Genomic DNA, 12,807 nt, shown 5'->3' with positions numbered 1-12,807 from the left:
CGTTTTGTAGCCCACTCAAATTCTGCTTCTCTGCTTAAGGTTTTCCCCAAAACCTCCATTGACGCAGGAAGGAAGGAAGGAGCAAATATGGCTGCCACTGTTCCTGCAACTACTCGTTCTGATCAAACATGGGATTTTAGTTGGTATGTTCTGTAAATTCTCTTACTTTGCTTCTCTGATTTGGGAAAATTTCGATTCTTCTCTCTAATGATTCAGCTCTTTGTTTCAATTGTTCGTAACGTGTTTGTTCTGAATCTGAAATTAGAACATACGGATTCGATAATAAAAATCTTGGGTCTGATACATTTGAAGGAATAGACTCGAAAGTCTCGATCTTTGCCCACATAAACCAGGAATACGACCTAGTTAGTTCCATTGCTCAGCTCAATTAGGTTAATTTGAACTTCTAAGCATCCTTTGTAGTGCTTGGCTTAGTGTTGGACAACGATATTGAGGATTACACTGTTATAGACTTTAATAAATTTGGTATCTTTTCAATGAGAGTTGTTAGAGATTGATGTAACAGAGCTTTTGGTAATGTGCAGTAATTTGGATGTGAGTTTTGAATCAGAAGAACATGCTTTGATTGCTTATACATCATTGGCTGTTGATAAAGAGGTTTGAAATTTCTCAATTCACTTCCAACATATGAATACAATCTAATTTCCAACAAGCTTTTCACTGATGTTAGAGTTTCTTCTGTTGTGAACATTAATGCAGTTGCAGCCTGATAAGGTGAGAAGAGTTATGTCAGTATCAAACAACAAGCTTTCTGTGTGAGTTTCTTCAAGTCCTTCTTCGTCGTTGAATCACTTATCGATTTGAAACTGGCTTTAGTTAGACATCTCTTGTCCATAGAACCTTTTAGCTTACTTCTTACACTAGTTTTGATCTTTTCTCACTGGATAATTTTACAGGCACTTTGAAGCAATAGAGGCAAGGCTGCTTCGCGCTTCGTTCTCTGCATTTGTAGACGTTCTTACACTGGCCACAAGAACAATTCAAGAATTTGGTCAAAAGTAAAACACCAATATGAAGAGAAAAAAGCTTGATTCTTTCTCATTACTCTTCAAGAACTCAAAATTACATTGTGTTTTGGTGTTTCTTCTTCGAGCTCAAATCATCTTGGGGTTTTCACAGATTTATTCAAACAATGTACTCCCAAGATTATTATTGGGAGTATTATTATGTAGTGCGAACTCGATTTGAGAAGTGAAAAAAAGATGGTTACATTTAAAGCTTTTGATTTGACTACGTTTTCTTTGTTTCATTTACTAAGTAAATTATCACTTAGTGGAGACTCTCATTATCTCTTAATCATCTTCAACATCAAATGTATCTATCATCGTAACATATAACACGTGCATCATCTAATGCGATAATACACAAAAACTCAATTCATTTAATATCGATTGTGAATTTTTAGCAATATGATCTTATCAACTTTCATGCATTGACTTTGACTAGAGGAAGTAGAAAAAAATAATCGTCATCATCATTAAAGAAGCAACTAACCTACACACAATTCAGCCCCCGTGATCATATATACTTAATTAAAGTCACACGGTAATTAATTAAGATTAACATTTAATGATTTCTAATACGCTTTGGGACTCGTAACTCCCATTACATTGCAATCCCTATGAACATTCATCTTTGTTTTTACAGAGACTATATATGAGTTCGTCAAAACATTCCTCTGTTTTTAACTATTCTGCTCTGTTTCTATCACTGTTTCTTCAACAAATGGATCAGAACTCTCTTCATCATCTCGATTCTCCAAAAATCGAAAACGAGTATGAACCAGATTCGTTATACGACATGTTAGATAAGTAAGTTGGAAACCCTTTGATACTTTTTCTTGCTAAACAAGTTATCTCTCTTTTCTTTACTGTTTTTTCTCATTCGTTTTTGGTCTACAGGTTGCCTCCGCTTGATTCTCTCCTAGATATGGAAGATTTGAAACCAAATGCAGGGTTGCACTTTCAGTTCCATTACAATAGCTTTGAAGATTTCTTCGAAAACATTGAAGTGGATAACACAATTCCATCTGATATTCACTTGTTGACACAAGAGCCCTACTTCTCAAGTGACTCCTCTTCCTCTTCACCATTGGCTATCCAAAACGACGGTCTCATTTCCAACGTGAAAGTTGAAAAGGTAACAGTTAAGAAGAAGAGGAACCTTAAGAAAAAGAGGCAAGACAAATTGGAGATGTCTGAGATCAAACAATTTTTCGATAGGCCGATCATGAAAGCGGCTAAAGAACTGAACGTGGGACTCACTGTGTTGAAGAAGCGATGCAGGGAATTAGGAATTTACCGGTGGCCTCACCGGAAGCTCAAGAGTCTAAACTCTCTTATAAAGAATCTCAAGGTGCAACAACATTAATTTATTAATAGCATTTGCTTGTGATTCACGAGTAGCGTTTTAGGTTTTATTATATTACGTTCTTGATTTCGAAAGGTTAATAGTTTGTTCATGTTTTTGGTGATAGAATGTTGGAATGGAAGAGGAAGTGAAGAACTTGGAGGAACATAGGTTTCTTATTGAACAAGAACCTGATGCAGAACTCAGTGATGGAACCAAGAAGCTAAGGCAAGCTTGTTTCAAAGCCAATTATAAGAGAAGAAAATCACTTGGTGATGATTATTATTGATTTCATTTTCTTTTAGACTGATGTTTTTTTTTAATCTTGTTGACCCAATTGGTCAATCTAGATTATCTAGGGAATGTTTCTTTAGGTTTTCCTCATTGAACTTGTTTATCAATTATTTTTGATGAATGGAATTAGTAATGATGAGTTGAATAAAGTTATAAATTTGCATAAAATTGAATTTCACAAACGCATTAATAGAATGATTGTATTAAAGTGTGTACTCTATAATTGAACTGCCATTTTTTAACAACTTCGACAAAATTTACACAAGCTAGCGAAGTCAAATATAGACAAAGATATATTATAAAAACCCTGTTTCATTTTTGTTACTCTTTTCACATCAGTGATAATGTTTGGCTGATTTTCTTGTTCATATTATTACTTTAAACAAATTATCTCTGCATCTTTTTTAACAAAAATCCGTGTATCAATACAATTTTAGTAGCAACTTATAAAAAGAAAACGCATGGAAGATAAAATAAAAAACAATTTTTTTGTGCAACCATGAAATCCCTAATTGTCATTGTAAATTATAATATAAAGTGTTTCCTTGACAGATTGTATAAAATAAAGTATACACAATAGAAGACTAATTAGTATATATCGTCAAACTATATATATTAAAGAGATTCGATATTTAAACAATGGAAGAGTTTGTTCTTTCCAGATTCTCTTGCTTACGCTTCCATGGAATCACTTGCTTAAACCCTTCGTAAACCCTTGCCTGCATTTTTAACTATGGAATAATTGTGTTACACTATTACTTCCTTCACGTACCCAAAAAAAAGTATATTATACACAAAATTTAATCGCTTATTATAAAAATGTTGACAATAATTTTTCTTTTTGTTGTTGCAAAAAAATTAACATTCCAATGAAAAGGTTAATCTTCATAATCCGGAAACATCCAATAAAATGTGATCATTACTTAATCATCAAGTTAAACCAAAAATTAAAAAAAAGTGTTAGAAATTTAGGAAAAAGTATGAAACTTTTGATAAAAACTTACCCAAAAATCTGACTTTGTTGTATGAGAGAGATTAAAAAAGCTTCCTTTCTTTATAATCCTATAAAGTTTCACTTTTGCGTCTCCGGCGAAGTTACCAACTCCTCCTCCACCGGCCCAATCCCGCCGGCAATCATAACCGTCATCTCTAAAACGTGAAAAGTCGAAAATACCCTCAGACACCTCTTTACAATTCCCAAAACTTCCCCATCTACTAGACCCACCAACCAATCTCTCTTCTTTCTCCGGCGCCGGCGCCGGAACTCCTCTCAACTTCCTAATAACAGCCGCTGATCTCGGAAGCGACAGTGAACGACGACGTAAATCGTAAGGACCATCAAGAACAGTAGTCGGAGAAGGCTCATTCACCGTCGTTGATTCTCCGGGTAAAACTAACCTCGGAGGAAGCTCAAGACTTCTCACGACACCTTTCTGATTCAACCTCGCCGGTTTTTTAACACGACGAGGCTTTCCCGGAGCTTCTTCCCAAAGAAAAGGAACAGATCCAGCGATGTTAACCGGAGGTGTAGCTAATCCCGGAGTAGTTTCATATGCAATGTTATTCATTGGATATGAAAACAGAGGAAGCTGCTTACGTGTAGAAGAACAGAACCGATCTTGATGATCATTAACAAAAACCATTTTTTTTCGTTTTCTTGGAGATGAGTTAATGAAGACCTAATAATGTTTTTTTTGACGTTATATGAAATGGGTTTGGGTTAAATAGGAGAGAAAAATTAAAGAAAGCTTTATAGGAATTGGATTCATTTGAACGAGAAAAAGGAAAAGTTAAGGACGATGTATAGTGGGAGGAGAGGTTAGAGAAGACATGAAGGAGAAGAAAAGATAATAAATTAATGAATTGAATTGAAAATTTTGAATTTAATAAAATAAATGAAACGTACGCTCTTCTTTTGTGCTTCTTTGTTCACGAGCTATGGCATTTTGTTTGTTTATTATTGAAAACGACTTGTTAATTAAGTACCTTCACTATCAAAAATTCGTGGATGAATGATAGATCCAATAAATATCTAATCAATTTGTTATGCCAATTTCAGTTGTTTTTGTACGTAAACTATAGTATGAAACGTTACACGTGAGAAAATTTCATTGTTATCACTTAGAAGACACATGTTTTGTTAGTTTGTTTTAGGCAGTGTAAATCTTGTAAGATAATGTATAGAATTAGTGTTTGTAAAAAGAAAAAAACAGAAAAATATTGTTGGTAAGAAATAATAAAGGTAATCACGATGGACGTTGAGGGGACGTGTTGTTGATGGACGTTACGGTCAATTTGGTTTAGGGTTTGAAAAAGTCAAAGGCAGCTCTTTGTGTTGTGTGCTCTCTCTATCCCTCGATCCCGCTTTGTCGTTGCATGAGTTATGTTGCGGCGACTTTTGTGTAGAAACGAAATGCGAAGATTAGGAGAATAATCATGCGATACTTTGTTGTATACTACTATTAAGTATAGTTTATCTGTATATATGTAACATGTTGAAACTGCATGTATTGTTGGAATATATCCCAAAGATCACTTACTTTGTTTATATTACATTGATTATTCATTAGGATTTAGGTCAAACAACAACAAATATTTCAAGAAAATAAACGAAGCAAAAAGTGCTTTTAACCGTATGAAATCTCTCTCCACGTACACCGCAAGTTTTGAAATATCTTTTTTACAAAGTTATACTGAGTCATAAATTTTTACCGCAAATGACAACGAATTTTACACTAACTAAGTAAAAGATTGATAGTTCCATTTTTCTTCCTACCATCTAGTACTTTAAAATTAATCAGCTAACTTGGAAATTTATGATGATTATAAGTTGGTTGCTCATTATTATAACTATCACAGTCAAGTAGAATGACTCTGGATTGATTACAGGCAGTCCAATTCATATTACAATCATGATTACAAGCCCTACAATTTCTATATATGTATATGAATCCGTAAAGTGAAAATGATAGGAGTCTCATTGTTTAGTGGAATTTCCTTTTTCGCATTTGGGGTTTTATTTGCACACGGATTATATACTTAAGCTTTGGTATATGTCAAAATTTTGAATAGAAAGCCATATAAAAAAATGTGTTACTTATATGTTATGGTTAAATCTTATTCTAATTAGTTAATTAATATCAGAAAAGTATTTTAAAAAAAGTAAGTCACGTTCGTAAGATGAGAATTGAGGAGTGCTTTTGAATTTAACATGTTAGGTTATTCGAATTGAGAGACCACTGACATTAGTGAAATGTTACTTTCTTCTTTCACGTTTGATAGTATAAGATAGTACTTAATATATAAAATGTGAAAATTATATGCCATCCATCAAGAAATAAAAGAAGAATTTAAAGGGGGAGTTATAAAGATAACCATAACGAAGGCCTCTTATTTTTGGCACTTGTCTGCCTTTTAGTTTTTATCATAAAGCAATTCGATATTGCGCTTACGAAACGTGAAGTGTTAGAATGAAATTTGTATTTGTGGAGAAAAATATTTCTCAAATTTTCAACATTTTCTTAAATTCATTTTGCTTTTTTTTTTTTGATAAATTAAATTAGAAAGTTATGCACTAAAAGGTTCTATGATCTTATTTCAAGATACCACTTCTCTTTTGTTGATTTCATCAAAACTTCTGGTTAGAAATCCAATCCTCCCAACCCTATCACCTCTTGGAGACCTCTAGTTTCTTCAGAAGAAGACTTCATCTATATATCTATGAAACCACATTTTAAGTTCATCTAAACACCAAATCACCTTTATAATTTAGATCCAAGTTAAACTAAATCCCTATTTGATCGTAAAATTTTTATCAAGTACAATCCTCATTTTTTTTTTTCTCGAAGACCATCTTGACCATATTGTTTGCCTTAAGAACGTCACCATGTTATTTACCTTATAGGAACGTCACCCTACATTCAAAAGTGACTTTTGAAAAGTCTACAAGAAGAAGCCAAACCCGACACAATGAAAAATTGAGATAAATTTGACTCTAGCGGGCGAGCCCGCCTACTCGTGCTCACTAAAAAGCTAGCAATAACTGTACAAACAAAACCCATAAAATCTAATCGTATGCTAAATCCTAAGAATCTATATTATACAAACAATATAAAAATATTAACATAACATATACTTATTATGGATATGATATTACTTAAAATAATTTCTAATTGATTATAAAGAAAAAACAAACTTTCTAAGTATTATGAATTTATGATATACAAATAACAATCTCTTTCCTCTTTTGGTATGACATTATATTTTAATTGGAGGAGATAACTCAAGACGGCAACTACAAAACATTGTGGATTGAATGTTTGAAGCTTCCACAAAGAGGCAAAGCAAAAACACATAGAAATGCTTTTTACTATCACTTCCAAAAGCTACTTTTTTACTATCAACTTCCAAAAGCTACTTTTTACTATCAACTTCCAAAAGAGATAGACACATCCAATTTAAGCATCCTTACCTTGCATTCTCTTTATAATACTCATGTGGTCCTTTATATAAGGATGGGGATTTCTAATCAAGCTGCTAACCAACACCAAACCGAAATTTCGATAGTTCAATAATCTGATTGAGCTATTAACTAAGATTTCAGGAGTTTAAATATGACCACTGGTCCCCTATATATAAGTAAAATCTATATACAAAAGCTAATATCTCTCATTTACTTCAATAATAGCTGAAGAGGAAGTAAATAATTTACACATTTTGTAGCTTCTCATACTCGTAGCTCCATGTCGGCCCGTCGTTTCAAATGTATCATTCCCTCACGAGCTAATGTCCCTTCAAGATCACCTATGCATCGGGATATCCTAACCTCAAGACCTCTTTGCACTTCCTGAAACAGACTTTTGATGTTTTCTGCAAAACGTTCTGGATCAAAGCTGCTACTAGAAGAGGAGGATTCAGTTGTGATTAGGTCTACTAGAAACTCAACAAAGCCAGAAGCGATCTTGGATTGGATTTCCATCAGTTTTTGTCCTGTTGCCACTATGTATCTTTGCAGCTGAAATGTCTCATCTAAGAAATGCTCTAGTGATGTTTTGGCTTCCCCATTTGCTCTGTTTTTTCCGCTAATCTTCTGCGGATCATTCACATGCTGCTATACATAATGGTTAACCGAAAGAGAATCAGTTTATGTTAACAGAGATAGTAATGTAATTGGTATGAGAAAATGATTGCTTACCATTCTTTTGCACAAATCATCAATCTTCTCTTGTAGTGATTGATACCTAGTAACTTGTTTGTTGAGCAATGTAATGAGCAATAACAAAGCCCTTTTTCCGGTATCACTGCTGTTTTTTTCAGTCTCTTGGCTCTCCGGTTTACCAATATATCTTTCAAGCATCATCAGTTGTTGTTTCAGCCTTTTGATCTTGTATGAAACTCCAAGAGCATGAAGATCCATTCTCCAAGGTGGATTGCTTGTGCTTGATATTAGGCTCTTACTCTCCTTACTATTCGCTTTTTCTCTTTTGGTACACTCATTCTCTGGTAAGAGTCTTTCGTTTTCAGATCCTTCTTCAGCATCAGATTGAGCAGCTTTCAAAGTCAAATGTCTCAATTCATCAGGAGAGTATGATTCCCTTCCTTTCTCGGTAGCATTTACCTGAGAAACATCCCTTGAATCAAATTCTCTTTCTTGCTCTCCTCGTGCTTCTGTTTTTGTGTTCTTTCTTCTACAACTCATATTGTTCTTGTGGGGAACCAAGCTTTTTGGCTGAGTCTTGAAATCTTGATTCTTCAGGGAAACCGACTCCTCCCCTCTTCGATTTACCATGCCTTCTAACTGTGTGTTGTCATGTCTCAACTGTAACATTTCTTGGCTCAGTCCTTCAATACAAGATCGCAACCGCTTTGATTCTAACTCAGAGTTCATCAGATGCAAACACAGAGTTTCAACCTTTTCATCTTTTAGTTTCATATGCTCAGTAAAATCCCCTATCTCTATCTCTTGCTTGTTCCCTATCACTCTAATACAAAGTTCTTCCTCCCCAAAAACCAAATTCTCACGCTTCTTTGCATTTCCATCGACTCCTTCAAAATGTACCAATGGAGATTTAGAATCAATTCAAATTTCAAACAGAAACTAAAAATGAAGCTTGAATCTTTTCGAGGACTTACCTAGTTCACTGAGATCACCAATAGAGTAGGGGACGACATCAGGATCTTTATTCCAATCCAGATGTTCAATGTGAGTAATGGAACCTACACTGTTGGTTTTAGGCTTACTTGTGGCTTCAAAAGCAAACATGCTTCTTAGTGACCGTCTCTCGTGTTTTCTTGACTTTGGATTCATTTTCCATTTCTTTGCTTCTTCTTCATCTTGCTTTTTCTTTGCCTCCTTAAGCAATGTCATCTGCTTCTCCGTCATGTCCAGTTTTGACTTTTTCATCATCACAGCCAAGATTCGATCTTTCTGTTCCAAATCTTTCCGCATCTTATTGATTTCTAATGACAAGTCTTCAAGTTCATGTCCTTTAGCCTCAATTTGCTTATTTGCACGACTCAGTTCAGCTTCAAGTTGTCTCTGGCTAGAAGCAAGCTCAAGGAATGTCTTCTTTTGCCTCCACAGCTCAGAAGAATGTTCTTGCACATCTCTCTCTTGTGTTTCCCTTAAATCTTGAACTTCCTTTTCTGCTTTCACTAGCCTTTCCTCTAACAATTCGCATTTACGCTTCTCTTCTTCTATTGCCTTATCTTTAGATTCCAATAAACCTTCCTTTTCCTTTAATCTTTCTTGCAATTCCAGTAAGCTATGTCTCTTCCTCTTCTCTATATTCCTTAGTTCCTTCATCAGAGCTTCAATCTGCAGCCTTAATCCATACCTCTCCCTTAACCAATTCTGTTTCTGAGACGCGATTATGCTAACTACCTTCTCGTTAGCTTTTGCATCATCATTTCTCACTTTCTTCAACTCTGTAATTTCACAATTGGCATCCTCAAGCCTCTGAAGAAGCTTACCACTCTCCTCATCAAAGATTCTCCTAATCAGTAAACCAAATAGCATCATTTCGTTTCTCATCTCACACTGTTTCTCATCTCTTATGGACATGGTGGTTGCTCTTACAAAAAAAAACAAAGGGCAACAACACAATCAATCTTAGCAGAGATGACTAAATCTGAATCTCAAGAAGCGTTTTGCCTACTATCATCCATCTGATAGGAAAACCAAAAATCAAAGTGAAATAGAAAGCAAAGAATCAGCAAAACATCCAAGGCAAAAGCCAAAATGGTTCAAGATGGTACCAAAAAAAAAAAAAAAAAACAGAGGATGCCTGAGATCTTAAGCAAGCATTAAAAAAAGGTTGAGTGAAATTGCAAGTCTAAGCACAAGAAAACTGCAAAGTACATGTGGTATAGCATGTTATATTGTTGAGTGGGAGTTACATGAGCTTTTTATTTTTCCAGATGGAAATGGCAGAGAGGAATAAAGTTTGGTGAATAAAAGAAAGATCTGACACACATGTAAAAACACATTGAAAGAATCATGTAAGAGATCATCATCCTTACAGGTAGATAAAGCAAGAAATGTATGCTTCTCCTGGTTTTATGTTAACACAAAGGCCCCTTAACACGTCCCCACTTGCTCTTACTTTTTCATTCCAATAATCGCTTCATTTTTGTTTATCTCCAATTCATTTTTCTACCCATTGTTTGTTACTGAGAACAAGATCAAACTAATAATTGTCAACAAAAGCCATCAAACAAACAATAACTTAACTAGGTTTTAAAGTAAAATCCAATCTTTATTACTGAGAAATACATAATCAAATTACCACTAATGTTATAGTTTTGAATTGAAAACATAAAAAAGGAAACTTTTTAAACTCAAAAGGTAAAAGGTTACACAGCAATATGAAAAGAGTTTTTATCTTTCCCATTTGGGTAAAAACTGTATCAACGACATAAATACTCTTCATCAAGCTGTTATGAAGTGATCGATGATTTGGATATGAAAGAAATTGAAACCACAGAAATGATTAGAGATATTCAAAGTGGACCATGTAAATTCAATCATTCCATTTCACTATCGACATTAACTAACACCTTTACATTTTTGTTGTAATTTTACATAAGAAATCCTGAATTTTCTTTTGTTGTTGTAACAAAAAGACTTCTTCTTTGAGTCATTATTACAAACAACTTGAGAACTATATCATTCCATTGCTGAAAAAACAAATCACCCATCACTCATTCTAAATTCTAAACTTTTTACCCCAATCAAACAGTGAAAATCAAAGAAGATTCAGTATATTATAACAGAGACAAATCAAGCAGCTGGGTCAGTGTTTAAACAATTTGAAAATTTATATAGAAGAAGAAAAGGATAACAAAACTGAAGTACCTCTGTAAGTAAAGTGTTGAATTGGTGAGGAAGAAAGGCATAGTTTAGTATAAAAGGTCATCATGACAACTATGCAAATACAAAAGCTTCTCTCTTTCTTGGGATCTTACTTCAAGAACCAATCAAGCTTTTTTTTTGTTTCGAAATCTGTAAAGCTGGGAACTTTTTTATGTAATTGCCAGAGTACCATTCTTTTTTTTAATAACTAGATGAACAGAGAAGACGGCAACTAGAGTTCGAATTCCTCCCACCGGTCGTGGATAATGGGCTACTGATCCGGCCCATTAATAGCCCAATGAAATTATCTTCACTTTTCCAATGGCCTTTGCTTTCTACTACTGTTTTGTTTTTGTTGATAACTTGACTCGTCTGAAAGTTTCTAACTACCACTCTCAAAATGATCAGGCGAGGTTAACGGTTAACCACAAAAAATATACGATCGGATTACACAAAAGAGCTTTTGATATGAATGCCAATGTAGATAAAAAAAGTCTTCGTCAACTTATGATTTGAAAATGATCATGATTAGTACTACACTACTACTTAACTAGTCTTAGTAGTGTAGTTTAGGCCCAGTGAGAAATGTACATTATATTGATGATATAATACAAGCAAGAGAGCAAGTCATCAATGATATGATTACTTTCATTATATATGATCTCTAGACTTGAGATGGTCGCTGAACTGTTCAAAGCTTTGGCTAGCAAAACCGTCTCTCCATGATTGGCAAACACACACACACTCTAGTCTTCTTCCATTGCATCTGAGGGGGAAGGAAAAAAAATTAAACTAGTTCATATATAAGAAGAAGAAAAAAACACAGATTTGCTGGTTAATTAATATTACAAGTACACACAAACAAAAATTAAACACCCCATGCACCTTTGAGAAAATTAAACTAGTTCTCTTGATGGGTCCTGCTCGTATATGAAGCAAATATTCAGTAAACATTATTCGTTAACTTGAATTAAATCTCGTCATCAAAAATAAGGCAAGCAATGCTTAATTAGATTTGTCTATTTTGAATAAGATCTAAACTGAAGAAACATTGTACTTCTAAACTACATAAATGTAAACACAGAAATATCATAATCTAGTACCAGAATTTCAAGTTTTACAAATCAGAAATTACCATCAGTAGAAAATTGAATCCAAGGGGTATTAGCAATGGTATCTGATATCTCTATATCTTTGACCGAGGAGGCACGTGCGCAGCATCTTTTGATTCATAACGTTTCTCTGGTCGAAGATTTCGGTGTTGCACGTGCGACCCTGTCCTCCTTATTATCTTAATCTCTCATCTTTTGTCTTAATCTCCTTAACTAAACCTTCTCTTTAATTCTTTTTGTTCCTCCCCAAAAATATTGCTTCTTAAAATATTTGCACTTTAACCTTTGTCCCTCTTTTTAAAATCTTTAGGATGTTTTGGTTGTATTAGGCAAACTAGTAGGGGCAAAGACCCAAATTAGCAGTGAAACAATGTAATTTTTAAAAATGGTGGACGTTTGATTGTTTGATTTGTACAACTTTTCGTACAGAAATTACGAAGATTTTATTGAACCGATCGGTTAAGGTATCTCATTGAACAATTTAAAAATTTTTGATTTAGAGAAATCTCATTCTTACAAAATGTTTACATAATGCAGCGTATCGTTAAGTGAATTAGTTTTCGGCTAATATATTCATTTTAAATGATTTTGATTGAATTTTCTATAATTATGTTACCAATCCTTTTATTTGTGTACTTTTAAATTTTGAGATTACTATCTGATGCTGAAATTATTTGA

At 34.0% G+C, this 12,807-nt stretch overlaps 4 protein-coding genes across 14 annotated transcripts; 2 read left to right on the top strand and 2 right to left on the bottom strand.

Annotated features, from left to right (window-relative positions):
- Positions 1 to 16: 16 nt before the first annotated feature.
- On the top strand, positions 17 to 1,285 carry AT5G53045 (transcription factor). The gene is made up of 4 exons (NM_180594.3): positions 17 to 143; positions 546 to 618; positions 721 to 776; positions 918 to 1,285. The coding sequence occupies exons 1-4, from the start codon at positions 88 to 90 to the stop codon at positions 1,021 to 1,023; spliced, it is 291 nt and encodes a 96-aa protein (NP_850925.1). The 5' UTR covers positions 17 to 87; the 3' UTR covers positions 1,024 to 1,285.
- Positions 1,286 to 1,677: 392 nt separating this feature from the next.
- RKD4 (RWP-RK domain-containing protein) lies at positions 1,678 to 2,659 on the top strand (the record flags this gene model as incomplete). The annotated part of the gene is made up of 3 exons (NM_124683.1): positions 1,678 to 1,832; positions 1,923 to 2,376; positions 2,498 to 2,659. 3 exons carry the CDS (start codon positions 1,678 to 1,680, stop codon positions 2,657 to 2,659), a joined length of 771 nt encoding a protein of 256 aa, NP_200116.1.
- A 346-nt stretch (positions 2,660 to 3,005) lies between these two features.
- AT5G53030 (uncharacterized protein) lies at positions 3,006 to 4,552 on the bottom strand. Of its 2 annotated transcripts, NM_124682.5 has the most exons (2): positions 3,669 to 4,552; positions 3,021 to 3,395 (listed from the first exon to the last, which is right to left on the bottom strand). In NM_124682.5, the coding sequence occupies exons 1-2, from the start codon at positions 4,305 to 4,307 to the stop codon at positions 3,297 to 3,299; spliced, it is 738 nt and encodes a 245-aa protein (NP_200115.1). In that variant the 5' UTR covers positions 4,308 to 4,552; the 3' UTR covers positions 3,021 to 3,296. The 2 variants fall into 2 exon arrangements, with proteins under 2 accessions (NP_974929.1, NP_200115.1); NM_203200.1 differs by having other exon boundaries at positions 3,006 to 4,552.
- A 2,573-nt stretch (positions 4,553 to 7,125) lies between these two features.
- On the bottom strand, positions 7,126 to 11,247 carry AT5G53020 (Ribonuclease P protein subunit P38-like protein). 10 transcript variants are annotated; one of them, NM_001345028.1, is made up of 5 exons: positions 11,021 to 11,202; positions 10,186 to 10,335; positions 8,797 to 9,737; positions 7,859 to 8,709; positions 7,210 to 7,771 (listed from the first exon to the last, which is right to left on the bottom strand). In NM_001345028.1, the coding sequence occupies exons 3-5, from the start codon at positions 9,725 to 9,727 to the stop codon at positions 7,391 to 7,393; spliced, it is 2,163 nt and encodes a 720-aa protein (NP_001330313.1). In that variant the 5' UTR covers positions 9,728 to 9,737; positions 10,186 to 10,335; positions 11,021 to 11,202; the 3' UTR covers positions 7,210 to 7,390. The 10 variants fall into 10 exon arrangements, with proteins under 10 accessions (NP_001330312.1, NP_001330318.1, NP_200114.3 ...); NM_001345020.1 differs by having other exon boundaries at positions 7,225 to 7,771; positions 8,797 to 9,831; positions 11,021 to 11,203; NM_001345023.1 differs by lacking the exon at positions 10,186 to 10,335 and having other exon boundaries at positions 7,126 to 7,771; positions 8,797 to 9,831; positions 11,021 to 11,235.
- Positions 11,248 to 12,807: the final 1,560 nt, after the last annotated feature.

This window comes from Arabidopsis thaliana, chromosome 5, assembly GCF_000001735.4.
Source record: "Arabidopsis thaliana chromosome 5, partial sequence".
In the NCBI taxonomy this organism is placed as follows: domain Eukaryota; kingdom Viridiplantae; phylum Streptophyta; class Magnoliopsida; order Brassicales; family Brassicaceae; genus Arabidopsis; species Arabidopsis thaliana.
This window is presented reverse-complemented; position numbering and strand designations above follow the sequence as displayed.